The sequence below is a fragment of the Gallinula chloropus genome (genome assembly GCF_964237585.1).
Source record: "Gallinula chloropus genome assembly, chromosome: 2".
In the NCBI taxonomy this organism is placed as follows: domain Eukaryota; kingdom Metazoa; phylum Chordata; class Aves; order Gruiformes; family Rallidae; genus Gallinula; species Gallinula chloropus.
The window spans coordinates 112,684,717-112,706,683 of NC_140086.1; the positions used below are offsets into that span (position 1 = coordinate 112,684,717).

The 21,967-nt window shown below is 44.4% G+C and overlaps 1 protein-coding gene across 1 annotated transcript in view; it reads right to left on the reverse strand.

Moving 5' to 3' along the window:
- Positions 1–21,967, reverse strand: part of AOAH (acyloxyacyl hydrolase) — a gene marked incomplete at its 5' end in the record, with an annotated part of 79,644 nt that overhangs the window by 34,633 nt on the left and 23,044 nt on the right. The window contains 7 exon segments of the mRNA XM_084260304.1: positions 4,665–4,759; positions 5,939–5,987; positions 6,424–6,472; positions 7,661–7,731; positions 8,237–8,297; positions 10,557–10,627; positions 15,996–16,055. Coding sequence (XP_084116430.1) covers positions 4,665–4,759; positions 5,939–5,987; positions 6,424–6,472; positions 7,661–7,731; positions 8,237–8,297; positions 10,557–10,627; positions 15,996–16,055 — 456 coding nt within the window.

A 21,967-nucleotide genomic window follows, 5' to 3' on the forward strand; every position in this document is an offset into this window, starting at 1 on the left:
GTTTTGTTTTGTGGTTTGTTTGTTTTTCTAACTGGAGAAAACGCTTGAGTCACCATCCCTGGAGGTGTTTAAAAGATGGGTAGATGAGGTACTTTGAGACCTGGTTTAAGAAGGGGACAGGAACAGTTGGACTTGATCTTCTTAAAAGTCTTCTCCAACCTAGTGATCTTGTGATTCTGTGATAACATGCCCAGGCTACAGCTTTCAAAGACACATGTACTTTGCGATGGACCTTTTCCACACCAAGCAGTATCTCTGTACGCTCACTGTGGCAATAACATCTTCTTAGAAGCATGAGAACTGTACTTGCAGCTGTGGGATAGGTAAAGGCTTTGGAAATAGCACTTGAAAGAAAGCATGACCCCCCCACTCTAACACAGCGCTGGTATCGAGCTGTATGCTGGACAAAATGGGCAGGGAGTGCCTGTAGCTGTGTCAGTGTGGGCAAGGCTGGTGCTTAGGTGATTGCAAGTTCCCATCACCCTGCCAAAAGAGCCTCCTTGATGAACACGATTTGGGTCTCTGCATTTCGTCACTTAGGTGAAAGAAAACAGGAAGACAGGAAGGCACTGGGGGACTTGAATGATACAACTTGATGCATTCCTTGACATGGGATGCATGACAGGACCATGCCCTCCTGCTCATCACATGAGGGGCCATTACTATGTGGGAGGCCAATGTTAAGAGGGTAGTAAGTTCCTGACTAGGCTGGGAAATCCAAAATCCAGTATGTTACAGCTTCCCAACAATGGTGTTTGAGACAATGGCGTAGGCATAGGCATCTGAATTCCCAAACCATCCAGCCCAAATACCCATCTGGTCCCCCCCATGCTCATCATCCTGTTACCCAAACAACATCCCAAGCCTGCTTCAGCAAGGAAACTTCTCATTCACATTCTCTTTCTTCCCTCACTCCTCATTACTGCTCCATTGCATGGCAGACTCCGAGCAGCATAATCAGGGAAAGAACCATTCTGCAGAGCCTCTTAACTAAATTCTCAGCATCTCTCCTGAAAAATTATTTCCTCACCTAATCAGCTTTAAAACAGGAACCAACTGCTGCACTGATGTGGTGCTGATTACCTGAAGGGCCCACAGCATTGTTGCCAAGCGTAAATTTTACTTTACATTTGTATGTGTAAACACCTGTATATGTGAACATGTATAGGGATAAACAGAAATAAAAAACATATGAAATAGATAAAATAGATAAGTAAAAATGTATAAAATCATTCAAGTAATAAAACAATACACTTGATAAATCTGAATTAGCAGACACACAACGTTTTTGTCTGGACACACGATGAAAATCCTGGACAGGGTGTGGGGGAGAAGCCCCATTTGGAATTCCATATACAGGATGGAGATTCCATTGAAATGGAAATTTAAGCTTTGAACTGATTCCAGTATTGACTGTAGAGAAAACCATTTGATAAACTAATTTTTCTACATCTCTTATCAAAGAAATGTTTGGAGAATCAAAGCGAACTGTCTTGAGTTTGACAGCATGGGGGAAGAGGAGGTATGTGAGGCTAATGCCTTATCCACTCCTCTCAGAGCCCTAACTTCAAATGTGTGCTGCAGTCTCAGATTAACATCTGTTTTCTGTGAGATTAGGACATAGACTCTCTGCGATCCCTGTGGTCACAAAACCATCCTTGGATGTGCTTAGAAAGTCTTGAGGAAGGCCTTGCACTGAAGAAGAACTGAAGCCAGTTATTTCTTAATTGAGCTTACAAATGAAGGGTATTTGCCAGTGGTATTAAATACTTCTCATGAAGAGTATTGCACTTGCACAACCCTGAGGCAGCTAAATTGCTGCTATTGCCTTTCTACACACAGAAGGAAAGATAAAGAGGACAAGCAAGAGGAAGAGGCAGTGATGAACTCTCAATTAGCTCAGAAATTGTTTGCTAGCACTTTTGTGCTCAGGGGACAACTTTGTTCCTTATGGTGAGCTCAAAATTCATAGAATCATATAACAGTTTGGGTTGGAAGGGACCTCAAAGACCATCTAGTCCCAACCCCCCTGCCATGGGCAGGAACACCCTCTACTAGACCAGGTTGCCCAAAGCCCCATCCAGCCTGGCCTTCGACACTGCCACGGATGGGGCAGCCACAAATTCTCTGGGTAGCCTGTGCCAGGGCCTCACCTCCATAACAGTAAGGAATTTCTTCCTTATATCTAATCTAAATCTACCCTTTTCCAGTTTAAATATTGAATACATTCAATAATTAAATTTACTAATGAAGCAGCTTTTTACTGTTGATAGAGTATAAACACGGATACTAGTTTCTTTATACAACTGAACTCTCTGTATCTCTGCATTAATATTTACCTGTTGTATTTTTGCCAGGTTGGTAGGAAAGCTTGCAAATAGTCCCAGAAAGGAACCTGCTCTTTCTTATCCCAAATCTCTTGTACCCCAGACACCAAGGCAGCTGCGCAGCACGCTACACAGAGCTCAGCTGGCTGTAGGAGGGCTGTATTTCCTGCAGGGTATTTAGCCCAGCCCTGCTCTGTCCTGGGTAGCTACAACTGGTTTTTCCAAGCTCCTTTATACTGCTGACACACCGTGCCTACCCGTGCCGGAGGCCTGGCTGATGCTGGCTCAGGGTGCCCAGCATCTGAAGGGACATAGTGGTATCTATACAATCCTCTTTTATCTCCTTCTGCTGGCTCCGGTAAGTGGTATCTTAAGCAATGCCTAAATGCATACCTCTCTGACTGGGCTCAGAAGAGACACTAGCCCTGGTGCCTGACACTGATGCCCAAGAGATGTGTCTCCTGTGACTCACTCTAGGTCTACGTGTGAATTCCAGGCTTCTTTTTTTACTTACCTGTGTTTACCTTCATTTCCAGTGATGTCTTATGTCCTTTTATTTCATACACTGGGAGTGGAGTGACTGTGAAAGGTCAGAGAGTAAACCCATCTTTCTTTGCTCTCCTTGCCCCAGGACACAGGACTAGCTCTAACCTGGAGTCACCCTTTCTGCAAAGGGAAGTGGCCCTATCTTCTTTTCCAACCAGTTCTTGATCTTCCTCACATGCTGACCGGACAGAGCGGAGCACTGAACACATGTATTCATTACGCCTTACACAGAGACCACCAGTTCCTTCACCGTGCAGGTTGCTCTATGCCCACCAGACAGTAACAAGGTGCTGTCAAACTCACTTTATTACCTGCACTCCAGCTCCCAACCTTGAAGCTTCTGCCTCTGCATGCCATTGCCAGCACTCGACCCACCCAGCTGGTGGGCCAACAAGATCCAAGCAAGAGAAATCCTTTTTTAAAACCTTCATTACAGTGATAATAAAATGCTGACATAGTCTAAAACTATTCTTGCCTACATGGTGCTGCTACCAGTGTTACTGCCAGAATCATCATCACCATCAGTTTTATTACCATCTTTATTAGACAAGATAATCTCAATTATCATTAGTGCTAATTTATTATGCTCATCATCAGCTCTGTCATCAGTGTCATTCGTCTAATCGTTGCTCATAAATGTTTAACACAGAAAAACAACTGCTAATCTGCAACATTTAAATCAGCTCAGCTCTGTCAGCAGAAGCAGGCAAACACACAAAACTCTCAGACCTCCAACAGCACTGTGACTACTGACATTTTGGAATCAGTATTGTTCTCCAGAAAATGTCTATGCCCTCCTTCTTCAGAGGCCAGCAGAGGCGTAGCAGGTTTTCACCAGGGAAGGTGGGCAATCACGAACTATCTGCTCACCCCCACGCAACCGACCCTTGTGCAGGGGACAACAGTCAGTCCTACCCAGCTATGGAACGACACTGGCTCAGGGTAGGAAACAACAGGACAGGAGCATACTTGTGCATTCCTCTCCCCTCCACCCCCCACCCCCAACTGCAGCTTGCTGGAATGATCTTTTCCCCTCAATCATTTCATTCCATGCCAGTGAACTACACAGCTGAGTCCCAGCATAATTCACAGTCAGGTGCATTTTGCTGTTGCTGGAAAATGGGAAATGCTGGGATACTGCCCAGAGATAGGCAGCAGTGCAGTAGTGACATTTTACGTCACTACAGAAACTCTTCCCCTTAGGATGAGCCCATTATAAACCCTTGGATGACCCCCCCAAACACCTGCAGGTGTGTTTGTGCCACAAGCCCAAACACTGGAGTTACCAGACCTATTTCACATATGCCACAGACAAGAGAAAACAATCCAGGACACATCATTTCAAAGCCAGATGCCTAAAACAGAAGCTCCTGGACTGTCATCAGGGCCACCTCTGCAACACGAGCACAGCAAGGGGCTGTACCAATAAGCCCGATAACGGCAGGGCTGATCCTGCAGGCAGCACGGGTCTCCTTGAGCCACGGGCATGTGCGTGGAAAGCCAGATGTCCTGGTTTGTGTCTCTGGCACAGCATTGGGCCACTGAAGCCAAACTCTTCCCTGACCCAATTGCACAGATGTCGGGGAAGCAGTGGTGGCACAGGGCTAAGCTTTTTTTATCTCCTGAAGAGCAGCCGCGGGAAGGCACTTTCACACGTGAGACTGTGACTGTGAATTCCAGAGCAATGAGGCCTGTTGTGCTTATTCCCCTTTGGCAACCTGTGGCACAGGGGAGAAAGCGAATGGCAACCCACAGAGGAGTGGATTTGGCAGCCCGAATACGATTGCTCACCGCTGACATCTGCATGACGGTCATCCACTCAGGAGGGATGTGGAAGTGAGCACCAGCCGAGTCTCCCAACAGCACGACCCCCTTTGAGTCTGCACCTAATTAACGCATTTTGTTAGTCACATGAGGGGAAAGATCAAACCAAAACAGAGGACAGAGAGCAACCCTTACAGAGCCACAGCAGTGGCAGTTGATGGCGTCACAGGGTGACTGGACACATCACCCTTCACGTGGCTGAAATGCTCAGACCCTGTGATGGATTTTTCACTCCATCTGCAGCAAAAAGTGACCAACAGGCGTGTGACAAGACCCCTTGAGAAATGACTGGGGACTAGGCACGAAAAACAGGGAGAGATCTCGTTAATCAGAAAGAACCCTGGTTGTATTCAAGGATGGATGTGTTATTTCAGCAGAGGCTCTGCTGCACAGCCAACATTTATTTTTACTACCCACAGAATATGCATTAAAAAGTACTTAAACATTTAGAGAAATCTGATTACTCAGGAAATTGCTCAAAGCTCCTTATAACTGAACTGGGTGGTGGATGTGCTACTCATATGAGTATTTCTGCTGGAGCAATCTGGCTGGTTTATAATTAATGTAACTTAGCATTTGCAGATCGCCTTTCATCTGAAAATGTTGAAGAGTCTTGCCAGGCAATGTTTCATCCCCAGGATGCTGATTTAAATGTAAGGCAAGGTAAGCAGCAATGGTAGTCATGGCTGTTTAGTAAGGGTGTTATTTGTGCTCTGTGTGTGTGTCTGCATACACACGGGCACCCACACTGATTGCAGGGAGATCATCCGACACCACCACTTCACCTCTTTAAGGCTTTCTCCAGAAAACTATCAGCATGGTCATTGGTGTTTATGGCAACGGGTCAAACTGGCCAAATGTGGATGTTAAACTGCTCTCCTGAATCCCCAGGGGCAGCCCTTTGGGTTAGGTTTCAGGGACCACAGAAGATGCAGAGTTGACATCTCCGTTTGCTGCTGTCCCAGATCTATGGGTTTTCAACTTAGTAACTGAGCTGGCTTCTAACAGAAAGTTATCAGCAGCCTGTGTTTTTCACATCTCATATTTGCCCATCCTCAAGATAAATAAAAAAAAAAAAAATTGGAATTGGTTTTGCCATTTTTTTGCCATTTTGCCTTTCTCATAAGGTTGTGAAACCCGTTGCCTTTCCCCTGCATTGGCCATGACAGTAAAGATACTGAAATATTTATGAAAGGAATATGAGTGACACATTTCTCCTTGTATTGACTGTAAAGATTTACCTTTGCAGAATTTCTCCTCATAGGGAATGCCGTCTTTTGGATCCACGCCCTGTTGGGGGAGAGGAGGGGCAGATGACAAGGTCTATCTAGCACCTGAAAGGTGGCTGAGGATTAAAAAAAAAGGCTGAGAATTTAGTTCTTGAACGTTTGCTTGCAGGAAGCACTGCATCATAGTAATGATGCTTTCTGTTACATTATCTTAATAAGTGTACGTACATTTAAATTAATTATAATAGCTATAATTTAAATAATCATAAGCATCAATAAACAAACTTCGCTCATAACTGCTTCCCCTATGTTTCCTCAGTTTTTAATAAATACAGCTTTATTACTTGGAATATCAAAGGCAGTTCATAAGTAGGAGTAATCCAAATCAGTTAATAAACCAGGATAAATATAAAAAAACCACTTGCAGACTAATTCAAAAGGAGGAAAAAAAGAGGAGCAGCGATCAGGAAGTGTAAGATGCAACTTCGTTTACTTACCCATATGCCATTACAGTTGGAGTCACTTTTCACATCCCAGTTATCAGGACTGAAACAGAGTTACAAAAGGATATATCACAGAAAATAAAGCAAAAGGGGATTTTGAGGAAATCAGATAATTTCTGCCATTTTTTCAGTAACAATATAAAAAAATTAGAAATTCCTTTCTGCACAGAAGGGTGGCTTCCCCCCACTTCCCCCACCTTGAATCTAGGGGAGGCATTTTTTCCTAGCAAAATGCAATATTAATTTAAAGTTAATACTGGAAGTTGCTGAACAAACCCTTTCGGTCTGCATATTCACGTAGGTGAAGTGAATGGGGATGATTTTTGTAGAAGACAGACCCTTTTCCTCTGCCCTTTTCTTTGCTACTAAGTGCCCACTGAAATCCACCATGGCCCTTGCTCCAAATTCAGTGTGGGATAATAAGGCTCGTAACACAGTATAATTAGCTGAGGTGTCTTGCAGGGAGACTCCATCTATTCGGTCCAGCACTACACATGGGCTTTGTAAGCCTAATTTGGCTAATGCAGGCGTGCTGCCTAGGCTGATGGCATATAGTCCTTCCAAGCCCATACCCTTAAACTCTGTTTATCTAGTCACAACCCAGTTAATGCCTAGGCTTTAAAACGAGTCCTGGTCAATAATTTCACAACAAATCCACGGTAGAGGAGAGTTCTAGTTTTGAAAGAGTATTTTTGAGCACCAGGTAAAATAGCAAGAGTGGGGGACTTTGTTCAAGGCCATGCTCCATTTCAGATGCACACAGAGGTCCATGCTCAGGCAGCTGGCAGGTATTCACCTAGAAGATACTCACTTAGAAAGGCACATATATGGCTCTAGATTTCCACCATGATAACATGAGGATTTGAAGCTGGAGCTGAGCAGCCAGCCATGAGCACCACTGATTTGCCCTCCTGCTCTGCTGCTCCCCAGAGTGGGTCTAGCCAGCTCAGGTGGCATAAGGCCTGTGAGCTGCAGTGGCTTGGTTTCGCTCCCCACTTTTGCCCTGCCTGAACAATTTTGGCTGTGGATGAGAAAGGAAAGAAACCTGCACATCACTCCTGCTAATGCGCCCCATCCCTGGTCTCAATCATCCCCTCCTGTCTCCAACCACAGTAAATCCAAGCAACGAGCAGTGACGTGCTCTCTAGAGTATGGCCAAAATTAAATACAGGGCTCGTTCTTCAAGAAGACACGATTATTAGGAAGCCTTTAAAAAAATTAAAAGCTTTACCGTCTGCCAGGGTACACGGTGGTGTTCTTGTCGTTGCAGTCTCTGCCTCGCCAGTGATAGCCCCTCAACGTCTGAAAGCCAGGAGAAGCACACAGATAGGATGGCCATTGTTACTCCTGTGCTTTTAATTTAAAATATCTAAAATGAGAATCTAACTGAAGGTGTAGGTATAAAGCCCAGTAAATGGGTTGTATTCCAGAGTCCCTTTCCTCAGCTTTAATAAACAACACCTTGCACACTTTGGTGCAGAAATAAAACAAGCTGGCAATTTAATTTGGGGTTTTTTATATGACTTTACTTCACCTCTTATTAATTGGGTAAACAGGCCACTCAGCAGCAGAGCAATTTGCTTCTGCCAGGAGCACAGCTTTATGTGTGCATCTCCCCAGGTGGCATAAATGAATGATTGTTTTTTTCATCCAGAAATAAACCAACACCTTTTATGACAAAAAAACCCTCCATTCACTTAATTCCTATACCTATTTTCACATGAATGAGTAAGGCTCTGCAGAAAGTAGGAGGAATCTCATAGACATTATCAAAGGATTACTGTACCAAAGAAAAGGCTTTGCTTACCGGGAAAGTACTAAATTTATCTCCATCAAAATCTTCAAAAGGCAGTTTATTTCTTATAACACTGTAAAAAAAACAAAACCAACAAATACAGTGTCAACATACGGAAGGGAACTTATTCAGAAAGAAAAAAGCTCATGGTAAACTGTACAGAATAGATAATAGCTGTCATGCCGTTCACGGCTCCATGTTCAGTGTTAGCTCCACGTTGGTTTTTCAGCAAAGTGATTCTGCCTGGAGGAGAAAATTCCAATTTCTCTCGGTATCTTCTGACTGAGCTGCAGAGGTGAGGCTGATGGACTCACGTATGGCTGCAATGTTGAACCTCCCGTCTGTAAAACTGACTAGGACATCAAAACTGGGGTAAAAATGAATATAACTTTTTGGAAATCAATACTACATTCACCCTGGCCTATCTTGCACATCTGCCAGACACAAAGTACTAATGGAAGTCCTTTTACCTGGGAAAGAGCTGCAGAATGGGGCTGATGGGGACTAACCTTCGGTTCAATGGCAAATACCTTTTCTCATATGCATCCCCCAAGTCTTTACAACGTCTCTATCCTGTTGTGTTCAGCCTAGAACAGTTGCAGTTTGCATACCAGGCTGCAGCTACACAGACACACACACACAAGTCCTTATTTTATAGGGTAAAAGTGGATTTAATGTGAAGAAGGTCCACACATGCTGGATTCACAGGTGGCCTTACGCTTCAATTGTGGATCAGAATCTCATCTTGCAATTTCTGTACCTAGTGCCACAAACTTGTGGGCACGCTAAAACACGTTTGAAAGAAGCATTTTACCTTGAACTGAGCAACAAACACCTGAGCCCTCGGTGGTTATCCCACAGTGCTTAATTCCACTAACCTCTGAAAAGGACATCTCTTTTTTTTTTCCATTGTGACTTTTCTTTAGCTTGGACATGTGATAGCTTTCACATGGTGCTGCACAAGCATGCTACCTCTCTTTGGCTATGGGGCACAGCTTAGCTCATCTACATTGAGCAGACTTTCCTATTAGGCCCAGCACTCTTTGAATGTTTTGCTAGTCAGCCTTTCCTTGGAAAGTTTTCTTTCCAAGTTCTTCCAGCCTCCTGAACTCATAAGGAATGCTGAACCTGTCTCAGAGAGAAAATAGGTGCAATGGGGGTGGATTCCTCAGACTGTATGAGCATCAGGGTAAGAAAAAACAGAGACAGGTGATATGCGTTCCTGGTGGGGCTTGTAACCCTTATTCTGTCTGTAACCAGTAATTTCCGTGTGCTGCTTTGGGCTGCTTCTTCTCTGCAGTAAGTTGCAAGGAAGTTCAGTAGCAAGGAACTGGCACAGATCCAGACCAGCTAAAGAAGTCTGACTGCCGAATCTGGTTTTGGCAGCTACAGAAAGAAGAAAATAAGAAACTAGAGGGAGTGAGAGTGCGTGAGGAAGAGATCAGAAGGTTTGAACCTATTTGATCCAACATATGATAGAAAATTTGATCCTGCTTCCATTGTCTGAAGTCACAGGACTCAGATTATTTCAGATTATTTGTCCTGATTTACATTTCAAAGGCACTTATGAGATGTTTAAAGTTAACCAATCCATCCCCAATTAGCTCCTGATTGCTGTTTCAACCAAACAAGCAGAAATAGGTGAGCAAACTAGTCTTGGCAGTCAAATCAGTCAAAATATACTGCTGATACCACTGATTTATTCTCAGATTTGCTTGACTCCTCCTCCAACTCATTGGAGTTCATTTACAATCATGGTTTAGGAGTAATAGCCTAGCTGATGTCCTTTGCTTTTCTCAGAAACTGATTCAAAGTCAGCACTGCCATAAGTCCTTTTTCCTGTCCACCATCCTCCTGGCTTTCTTCAGCACCTTGACATTCTCCTCCATTTTGCATCTGCCACTGAATTCACCTTCCTCACAAAGTTATACAGATGCTGTTGGCCTTCCATGGGCACCATAACTGGGTGAACAAATGAAATGGAGAAGTCTGTTGGTCTCAGGAAATCTCAGGAGAAAACTGGGTCCCTCTTGGAGGTGTCATATATTCCAGTGTGTTGTGTATCTGATATAATTTTTATAATATTATAAATAATATAATATATATAAAATATAATAATATTTTAAGTATTGGAAAAGCAAAGGGATCCCTCTGAGGAATTTCACTTACCTGAACTCTGTGCAACCTCCCTCTATTCTACAAGACCAGTGGTTTTATGAAGGAAACCAACAGAAATAAAGTATAGGAAGCTCTGTTGACTGAGGATATTTTTTGGAAAGAAACAAATGTACCATATTCAGTTTCTGATTAAGGACTTAAAATTTATACATACTATTTAATCTTCTTACACAGGTTAGCCAGAAGAGGAAATGCACATATATTTGAGAACCCCATGAAGCTCTTCTGTAGGGGAACAAAATGAAAGATGGATACATTATTTCATAGAGGTGGCATAGCTTGTGTCAGTAAAGTCCAGAGCTGTATCACTTATTTTCTGCCTAGAAACAGCTGAAAACTCCAATGACTCTGTTAAGAATGCTACATGCCAGAGGATTTAGACCTGACATAGCAGTCAAGGATTTCGACTGAACATTTTATAAATGAATTACTCTTGCTTTCAAAGAGCCATAAAATTATAAAGGAAGGAAGAAGCTCCTATGAAACTTTCTCCTCTCATGTATAGAAGAGGGGTTTTTTTAGACTCTTTGTAAAAATTGCTCATGTTTGATAAAAATGGTGGTATATGACAGGTAGTGCAAAACTGGTGAAAACAACACACTGTAGGCCACAAGGCTGGTTTCTGCATGCTCAGGGAGTGGTGGTGAACAGTCAGGAATAATCCCAAGGGGAGGAGAAATGGGAGGATCCACCTTGTGCCCAGAATGTCCTTGATTTTTGATGAGATTTTTACCTGGAAGTCTCATAACTAGACTTCTTTCGTGGTGAGACCTGCAAACTGTAAAGGACAGCTGTTGTGGGATCAACTCTTTCGACATTGTTAGAGCATAACCATGGACCAAAATAGTTGAGGAACCTTCAGAAGCTGAAAGAGACCTTGCTTATGAATGCTCAAGTTATGGAAACATTGTACTGCACTGATGAGCAATCTTAGAACATGCTGCTAATGTGGCTTCACTCTGAATTCAGGAGGTCTTTAAACACCAAGGACGTTCAGGTGGTCTATAAATACAGAAGGCTGGTCAATACACAGTCTAACTGTACCCAGCATGTAAATATGGAGCAGATGAGCAGTTGGGCATACTCGTAATTTATGCAAAGAAGGGTAATTAATTATATTGCCATAGACCTTAAGAGCTCTATCCTCAAACCAACTACTTTATATGTGCAGGGAAAAAGAAAAGAGATGGTCTTTGCCCTAATCTAAGGGCAAGGGTTATCTTTGTTCCAACCCTAACACAAAACAGAAAATAAAGGTTGGATTCAGATCAGGAGAGGACAATGAAAGGTGATAAATCACTGTGTGGGGCAGTAACCCCAGTATCCACAGCACTATGTCATGGCCAGGATCTCAATGTGGAGAGGAGGGCTGGGAGAGAGACCCTGGTACAAAGACAGCTGCCAACCTTTGCTCCAGTGGCTGAAGGGACCAAGGAGCAAGGTGAAGAAGAATTAGAGGCATGCCTTGTGGGGGAGCCCTGCAATTCCGGAGGTGGAGCCATGACAGTGCCCTTTCTGCAGGATGCAATAGAGAAATCAAAGGGAAAAAAATGGAGGAAAGTAAGGGGGATAAGAGGGATAAGAGACAAGAAACTTGCAAACTCCTCCTTCTCTTCCCCCTTTCCCTCCCACCTCTGAACACAGAGCTCTCTTCAGCTCTGTCCAACACACTCAATGCCATGGTTGGAGTTACACAAAGTTGGAGGGTGCCATGAGGTGGATGGAGTATCAATGGAGTCAAAGGAGAAACCAGAACACAAACACAAAAGAAACAGAAATGACCAGAAGCCGGTAGTGGGGCCTTTCCATGAGCTGAGAGACCAACCTGGTCCCATTTCTGTAGCTCCAGCCACCCCATGGTCTTTCCCATCCATCTGTATCCCTGCATTTAATTTCCCTGCCAGTCTGGCTGCCTCGGGGCTACATCCTGCAGCAAGGCAGGGACACAGACCTCTTCTTTGGTCTCTGTGTGTGCATAAGTATCTAGGCAGGGAGCATGTGGCGCACAAGCAGGATCCTAGCTTTACTCAAAGAGCTTTGCAAACTATGTATGCCTTCCTCCACGTAGGACTAACCTCACTGCTGCCTACAAAAGTACTAGAATCTCTTAAAGCTTTCCATCAGGCTAAGATTTGCAGTGTCTTCATCAGAACTGTCAGCTTTTCACTTCAGCCTAAGTCACAGCATGCAAAGCCTTTGAAGTTAAGGTATCTGAAAGTGAAGCTGAGCCAGAAAGGCACACTGCAGGGCTTGCAATAAATAAACAAACAAACAAACAAACAAATAAATAAATAAAACTCCTTTCATTCTGCTCACAGGCTGCACTTAAAGTCTACCCTTTCCTGTAAGTAGAAGAAAATCTTTCCTGACTTTTTCTCAGCAAGTGATTTGAAAATTGATGCTAAGTGGATCTCCTTTAGTTCCAAAGGAAGGCTATCCTGCAAGCCCCAGAGACTAACTCTGTTGGATGGTGCCCTGGAAGGCCGTGAATGCAGTGTGTATTTCTGGGAGGAGACGGGTTACATGCTCCTGCATTACATGAGTTGGTGGGCAGGGGACATGGTTCATACCCTGCTCTGCCTTGCAATTCTCTTTAGCTCCATCCATGGCTTCCCACTTCTGCTGCTGCCAGGCTGTAAGCTGCAGGCACTGCGTAGTCAGGATGGGACTGTTTGCATGGTGCCTGCTCTCATTAAATGCTGCAGCTGTGACACTGGGGCTTGTTCTTTCATTGCTGTTGCTTAAAGATGCCTCTTGGTATCTTCTCCAACCATAAGAAAAGAGGTGCTAACGGTGATTGATAACACCAATATTTTATTCATTGCCTGTTAACGTTCCCTAATGACGTTTCCATAATTATTTTAATTGGGTTTACAAAAAAGAATAATAACAAGCCCCTGATGCTTGTTGGTGTTTGGCTTAAGCCAGTTGCTCACAGATGGCTCACTACTTTTAATGAATGGAGAGATTTATTAGATTTTTTTTTTTTTTGGTTGAAGCTACTTTCACTGCATCTCTACATCTGGAAAATACCTTTTCTTTTTCCCCAATCCACAATGATCCTAAGAAATGCCCAGTAAATAGAGCCCCCTCCCAGCCCTGAAAGCCAGATAGACCTCCCATTCTCATCACCAACAGCTATAATCATGTGTCTTTTTCCATGCACAGTCACCCACAGCTGCCAAGCTAAGAGGGGAAAGATAATGTGCAAGACGCTCTTCAGAAGGCTTTCCCCAAATATGCTATGGGGCAAAACCAACAAAATAGCAGGTATGGGAAGAATGAGCATATGTAATTTGACACTTCTGTCCACCATGAGCCAGAGCATAAAAGAGGCCAGGTGAATGTGTTTCTTTCTCCATCAGTGTGGATGTAGCGATGTCTTACTACAGACATGATGATCCTGGATCCTCACCCACACATTCAGCCAGGAAACCCTCTCCCCAAGCAGAAAGAGCACAGCACCTCAGCTGCTTTGGCCCTTGCTAATTGGCACATGTACATGCCTTGGCAGGTGAACAGATCACGATTTGGCAGCATTCAGTTTGTGCAGGTGATTTTCTTACCATATCACCACACGCTGCCTCTCTGGGACACAGGGCTTATGTAGGTATAATACATGCTGTGCTCTTCCTGGAGATCTTTCTTTGTGCTTCTTACTATATTGTTTCTTTGGATTTTAAATTAAATTAACCACAACCCAGATGAAGGGAAAGTTTCAAGAGAGAGTAATGTGGCTAGAAACGTTGTTTTTAATTTTCTAGCTTTAAAACAAGCCTCAGCAAGGGTCCTTACAGGGAACGTGCCAGGAATAACTGCAGGAGAGGCCCAAACAACCACATGATACTCTTTTTGATTTGAGCTGACCTTGCATTATGGGTTTAGAAATACATCGACTGGAGAAACCCAGCTACAACCAAGGCCTTGCTGCTTCTAGCTGAGTCACAGCCTGCTTGTCCCTCCTGCTGCTAAACAGGCAAGTAAGTAGGAGCAGGAGGAGTCCAAGAGCATCGCAGTAGAAAGCAAGGGGGATATAGGGGCATTAAGCAGCTTTGAAGATATAGGAGAGTAGAAGCAAGTTGGAAGGAGACCCAATTCAACCAAAAATTGATGCCAACAATGCCACCGTACCCCAGGCAGACTGAAAGACATGGCATGTGTGGACCACAGAAGCCAGATGGCACTGGCCACGCAAGGGGCATAGCGCAGCACACTCAGGGTAAAAGCACACATGAGGGAGCAAAGGAGCCCTGCATCCTGGGAGGCAGTGGCATGCTGCTCCTTCTTCACCCCCACACCTGCACCCAGGCTCAGGCTAACAGAGAGGACCTCCCTGACTCAGAGCATCTCTCTGCAGGTGCTAACACGGGTACTTGCACTGGGGGAAAGAGGATTAGAAAACTCATGCAATTCGAGCGGAAATCTCCGGCCATCAGTAGCACAGCACTGAATAGGAAGGAAAATGAATAAGATCCTGCTGCTTGCTGTTCTGTGGGAGCTGAGACCCGTCTCTCCAGCGCATTGTTTATTTCCCTGGCTTGGCAATTTGGCAATTGCCCAAAGGCTAATTAGGCACCTCAATTTTCACTTTTGTGAGTAGCATCACAGCGAGGATTCAGGAAGAAGCAATATCAATAATTTCTTCACAAACAGCAAAAACATTTGCTCTGCATTAAGTGCCTGAAGACAACTGGAAGCAAACTCTATGGCTGTGCTGACTCACATAAGTGAACCCAGCAGAATAAAAGCTGCCTTCCCCTTCTCCGCTACTCTTTAGAGATCCTCTATAAATCTGAAAACTGGCGGAGGTGGAAAGAATTCAAATCCCAGTTTTCAAGTTTAGAGGCAAAAGCAGACTCTGAGAAATAAAGGAAAAATATACAGGTTTTACATTCAGGTTGTTTGTTGCCTGAGGTTCAGCAAACCAGGAAGTGCAGTCACTGTGCTCTGAGGCAGGAGTTCAGCTCATGAGGCCTCTTCATACATATGGCTCCAAGGTCAAGGCAGGGATGGGAAGGGACAAGGAAAAAGCATGGAAAGGGGAAGAGAGGGAGGGAGGAAAGCAGGCAGGAAAAAAGGCAGGAAGGCAGGGAGTGCATGGAAAAACTCAGAGCAAGGCTGAATGGGAAATTGCTTTTGTAAAAAAAACAAAACTAAACAAAATCTGTATCTTCTTGTGTTTTGTTTTTAGGCTGGCTGCCCCACAAAAGGTGAGTTGGGCCAGTACAAGTGAATGTTTCAGCGTGGAGTTGCACTATGGAGTTCAAGGAGTATATCCTCAGCTGCTGTCTGAATTTCAGACACCAATTTATGTCTTGGATGGATATAGAAAGTTACCCCCACTCTAAAAGCAGTCTGCATTTTTCATGAAGGGTTTTTTTTTTTTCTGCTCTTCCCATGCTTTCAGATTTCTTATTATCTCCCTTTACTTCTTCCCAGTGTCACCTGACAGAGCAGATCCTATACTGGGTAGGAGTGAGTCAGCATTCAATTCAGTGATGAGCAAGTGGGCTCACAGGCAAAATAAACCGGGGTTCACTACTGGTAAAATGCAAATGCAGTGTAAAATGCCCTGATGCCACTGGTTTCTTACCAGGTCCTTGGAAGTCTTTGTCATCCTTTTGGCTTCCCTTATTGCAGTACTCAGCCCCACCTAGAAGAGCAACAACAAAACAACATAAACCCCAAATAAGCCTCACAGTATTCTACCAATATTTCTTCTCTTTTGTACCTCTTTTTTTTAAATAATATATTGGTCACAGCACAAAAATGATGTATGAGTCCACTAACTCATCATCAGTTACTTTTATTGGACTAACAATCAATTATCTGATCAACCCCTGTGAAACTCTGGTTGCAAGAGTTCATTTATTTTGCTCTAGGGCATCATTTATTTCCCAAGGAAAAGTCCAGATCAGTTAAAGAGCTAAGATTCATATCCTGGCCACACTGTGTGAGCTGCAAAGGACAGACTTCTCCAGTGACTCCTGCTGAAGAACAGCTCATCCATTAGATGGTCAAAAGTGGGGTATGTGTGTGATGCTGGTCTGACTTGCTGTGGAAGGGTAGAAAGGAAATACTTGGTTTTGCATGGATAAGGGTTATTCTCAGCAAAGGTTCACCTCAACAAGGGGACAGCTGGTGTGTGGGAAGGTACAAAACAGGGAACAGAATTTGGAAGGCAAATCTCCTGCTGAGGTTCTAGGAAGGTTAGCTTTCTTATTTTGGAAATACCTGCCCTGGAGGGCAACTTGTCACAAATGGTAGCAAGATTGTTTTTTTCTATTGGGTTCATGCAAATCTGTGCTGAAGAAACACTCTGAGGTTTTTCCAAAATGAGGTACTTATACCTAAGTTGAAAGCAAGAGTGGGAGAACCATTGCAAGAAAAGATCTCAGAAAGTCATCCACATCAAAGGAGAACAGGCTGGCCTTCATAAAGGGCATGGCTTACTACTACAGATGATAACCAATTCATTCCCCAAGTGCCCTCCCCTTTACACTGTGGGAGAGGAAAATTTGGGCAAGGAGCACCAGTTTTATATAGGACAAGGGGAAATGGCACAAAGCTGCGCCAGGGCTGGTTCAGATTAGACATTAGCCTGGAACAGGCTGCCCAGGGAGGGGATTGACTCACCATCCCTGGATGTGTTTAAAAAAAGGGTAGATGAGGTACGTAGGGACATGGTTTAGCATCGGACAGGAATGGTTGGACTTGATGATCTTAAAGGTCTTTTCCAACCTTGTGATTCTGTGAACTGCGAGGGAGAGTGACAGCCAGGCACCAGAGCTGCTGGCATCAGGAGGACAGATGCACCATGTGTGATGCAGCAGGGCAATGTCAAAGGCACACCAACAGCTGCATACCCTGAGCCTGTACCTCTAGGCTCTGCCATTGTAAAAACCTCAGATGATATATTTTTGCAGCCCATCTGCTCCACAGCCCTGAGTGCAGCCTGGCTGTCTGCTGAGGCACGGGGAGTAAGTGGTAACTGGTCCTGACCTTAAAACATGTGGCCTGTACCAGAGCACAGAAGGGCTGTGCTGGTTTCCCTGCTATAAGGACTCTACCCAGTCATGGAGGTGTGGAGGTGCTCCGGACACACTTGCGTAGCCCAAACTATTTAACAACCCTGATGAACAGCCCTTTCTGCAGGAAAAGAAGATGCCACAACTTCAATTAAAGAAACCCCAACAACCCAGTCAAAAAGGGTCCATGAGCATGGTTTAAGTCTGTGCTATGGGTACCCTGCCCATGAGACATCTGCTTGCTCAGTGCTCCTGAGACAAGACCAGCTTGCAGACTTGGGTCCAAACTTCAGGCAGAAGCATTGGGTTTTGGTGGGGTAACACCAGCATGCTCCCTTCTGTTGCTTCATTTTCACTTTTTGGACAATATTTTTCCATCTCAGTGATGATAATTACCAGACAGTGCCCTACTTTTATTAGGCTACCTTTGCAAACGGTTGTATCTGTGAGGCTGTATCTCTGTGATGGCCTCTGTCCTTCCCCTCCGCATTCAGCATGAAGCATGCCAAAAATATTGTCCATCTGCCCTCTTTCAGAAGGAAAACCCACTTTTGTTCTGTAGGCTTTGAGGATCATTTAAAAAAAAGTAAAGAAGAGCTAAGAATCAATTACTTTTTAAAATGTTCCAAATGGAAAGAAAAATCCAGTGTACAGCAAACATTTGTTCCTCATCAAAAATGGTTAGTGAGGACAAACTGTTCTGCCTGATGATGACCTGCCATCATCCCTTCCTACAGCCCAGCCTAAGGACATAACTCCTAGCTTCACACCAACTGGGTCTGAGGGCTCTGAGGTAAAGTTCACCTCAAGTTTATATTTATCTGCCTGGAGCTACAGGAACTCAACGCGGGGGCAGGAGAGGGTGGGGTGAGGGTGGGGGAAGGGGGTTAATATGCTTCACCAAGCGGTATTATTAAAGTTTTTGGAAAAAAAAAAAGAAAAGACCCCCTCAAGTGATGGCACCTTACTGAACAGTGAGCATGCCAGCACAGTGTGGAAGAGTAAAGAGGCATGTATTTGCATTTAAAGCAACCGTCACCAACATTTTTTAACTGGGGATAAAATTTAGCATGTCATTATAATTGATTTAGGCAGTGATCAAAGCCAATTAATTAACAGTGATATTCAAAGGTCAAAAATTTATAGGGAACAATATAAAGGGATAATGAAGAATAAGCAGCAAGGAACACAGGCTTCTAAGTTATTGGTTTTTAATATATGTGTCACATTAATATATGTGTTTAATATATATTTAGTTCATTGTGTCTATAGTCTTATAAAAACCCGGATATGTCACAAATAGATGAGAGATACTAAGAAGGAGCCAAGACACTATTTCCCAGTTTCTTCCCCCTGGGAAACTGCTGTCCTCAAAACCCAAACATGCATCTTGCATTTGCCATGGTTATGTTGTACATTACCAGCTGGTGTCATTTCTGCTATAAAGTAACTCAAGACTCAGAGGAGGAAAATGGTTTAAAATTGAATGTGATGCATGAAAAAATTCCAAAGAGGTGAGATTCATCAACCCCTTCATGGGGATTCTTCCTTACTCTTGCACTGCCAGCCAGAGCAGTATCACACACAGAAAGCTGAAATCAAGGGAGGAAAGGCTGAATTGCCTCTCACTGAAATGCTAAGGATGAGATCTCCTCCTGCTGCAGAAGTTCTTTCAGCCAGGGATCCAGGGTGAGCTGCTGAGGACTGGCAGCTGAAACACCCATCCGGGAGAAAAGGGTCACCTCGCTGACACCAGGGTGTCAAGCCTTGCACCACAGACCACACAGCCCACACAACCTCTTTTGCTGCAGTTTAGCTAGCGAGTAGCCTGCTCTCTTTCTCATGGTGTGACAACACGACGGAGGAGGGGGCTCCCTAGGCTCCAGCAGCTGAGAGAATCTGGAGAATCTGCAGAGGTCCAAATCCACGCTGCCCGGCTGCCCGGCAGGGAACAACCTACCCGTGCCATGGATGAGCTGGGATCGGGCAGGGGTTCTTTCAGTGCTCTCCACAGAGCCCATGTAGTCCCAGTAATGAATTTTTTGCAAACAGATCTATTTTTCATCATAAACAAACACATGAACCAACTTTAATTGTCTCTCATTTATCATCCTTGTTAGCCAGCTCTTTCCCAGGAGAGCAGATATTTGCAAAACACTCCGTTTCCCTTCTAACTCATTTCCACCATTCTTTTACCAGGAGGTTGCATGCCAAGGTACCAAAACACTGCAGAGCTTCTTAAACAGCACTGGAAGAACTGGGATTTGTTCTACAACTCCCACCTTTCATCCTGAAAAGGCCACAGGGGGAATCTTTACAACTGCACGTGAAACCCAAACCAAATTATATGCTCTGGGGCCTAGATCTAAAACATGCAAGGCCTGATTTGGTCCTTTCTGTTCCCAGGGCAGTTACTCTGACTTCTGTTCATTTTATGCCACTTGTTTCTTTTGGACTTGGACTATGTGTGCTCTGGATGAAATATTTTGATTTAGTTTTTCCATGAGCAATAGTTCCTTATCCTCACACTTTTGTCCACCAGCCTCCCATCACAAATGCTACTGTGCCCACGGGTCTCCCAAGACTTCTTTTCCTGCCTGAACTTCTGCATTGGTATGACACAGTGCACAGCAACCTGCAAACCCCATTCCACCCTGTTGACTTTGGGTTTATTTGATAGAAGGTTGGGGTTGGGGGCGGGGGGAGGGGGTTGGAGTTCTTTTGTTGGGTTGTTTGGCTTTTTGGTTGGGCTTTTTTTGCATTTTATTTTCTGCCAATGAAGAGCAGCAGGGGAAATTGGGAGAAATAATTGAAAGAGGAAGAACTAGCGCTGAAGCTGAGACTTCTGCTATAGGTCTATAGGTTGTTTCTTCAGGGGTCAGTTCTGACTGCAGCAGGAACAGCACACATTTCAGTAGATTTTACCTATTTCCAAAAAGAAAGGGTAAAAGGAGGGCATCTTCCTCCCTGTTCCTTGCTTCATGCTCTGTGGTCTCAAAAGAAGGAAATGGGGCCCAGCCACAAGGTCCACCTTTAGCTGGCAGCCTGCTCTTACTGGGAATGCAGAAGTACTCCTGCCCTGGAGTGTGGTTCTGCCTCACCTTCTGGGAAGCAGTTCATATTTTAATCGAGAGAGAGAGGAACGAGAGAAAACAGCAGGAGTATTATTTTTATTTTATGAAACCCCAAAGGGATGCTTTTTTCCAGCCAGAATTGGTTGGCTCCTACTTTGTCAAAGAGCAGGCTGGCAGCTGCAATGTCCATGAGGGATGTGGCTTTTGCTTTTTACAAAGTCAGTGAAAGACCTAGTAGAGGGGACATGAACCAGCACGAGTGCTTAGGGCAATGAAGCTTATTTTGGTAAGATAAAATGACATTAGCATAAATGCATATATTTTTGCTGACATAAAATGACTCCCAGCAAAATCCTACTACTGGAGATTAAGCCTAAGTCTGCAGCCACGAGGTCTCTAATAATCTGGGGCTGAAAAGTGATGGGGAGCAGAAGAGGCACTCTGAGAGGCTGAAAGAGTATGAGCTCCTTCCAACACAGATCATTTAAGCTTGCCAGCAGCAGGACTCCAGCACTGAAGTCAAGCCATATCCTGGACCCAACTAAATCAATTAAAGTATTGCCATTTAACTAAACAGGCCAGCTGGCTTAAAACAACCTGGAGACAAACTGCAAACCTGATCACTAGTAGGTAGCCCTATTTCAGCCTTCTTTGCTCGATAGACTAACATCCCTGTATCACAGGAGCTAGTGCAGAAAGTCCTCCACCACATTGACCAAAAAAGTATCCAGTCCTCCTAAACCAGCTAGCTTGGATACTGGTAGCCACTGTCAGTTACCCTTATGCTTAGGGTAGAGGAGAAACTCTTGTTTCTTTGCAGCAGGACAGCCTATGTGTGAACATCTATCTGCTCTTCCATTCCTGGCCCAAGCACTGGTGGCAATTAAAGTGCTCACAGGACCCCACTGCAAGTGATGCCTGCTTGTACATCTGTGATGGTGACCCAGGAGCCACAAGTGCCCCTTTCCACTCTTCCCCACCAACATCAGGAGTGTCCTCCTGAAATTGCCCACCAGCAGAACAGCCCACCTTGCCCACCCCCCTGCTGGGGAGCCCCTGCAACGTAGCCCCCCCCTCGCCCATGTTAGGTTATGCTCTTCTCCTACAGCTCCGTGCTGAGAGCATTGCGCTCCGTGTGAATGGAGCAATATTTTTTAATCATAATTAGAGCCACGTCTCCTAGAATAATCACAGAGTGCTAATGGCTCCAGGCAGGTTGGCAAAAAAAAATTAATTTGGGCTAATTTGTCAGAGACCAGGGCAGTATGTAATGTAATGTAATGCACGTATCATGTGCTCAGCTTGCAGAGACTCCACTACGTGGATGGTTTGCAAGGCCCCTGAAGCAGGGGCTCTTCCTTCCTTGGGACACGTGGCCTTGCTAGAGAAACACCACAAAACCAGAATAAAATAAACTACTGAGTGAAAAAGCAGCTACACATTGATATTTGTCACCTTAAACA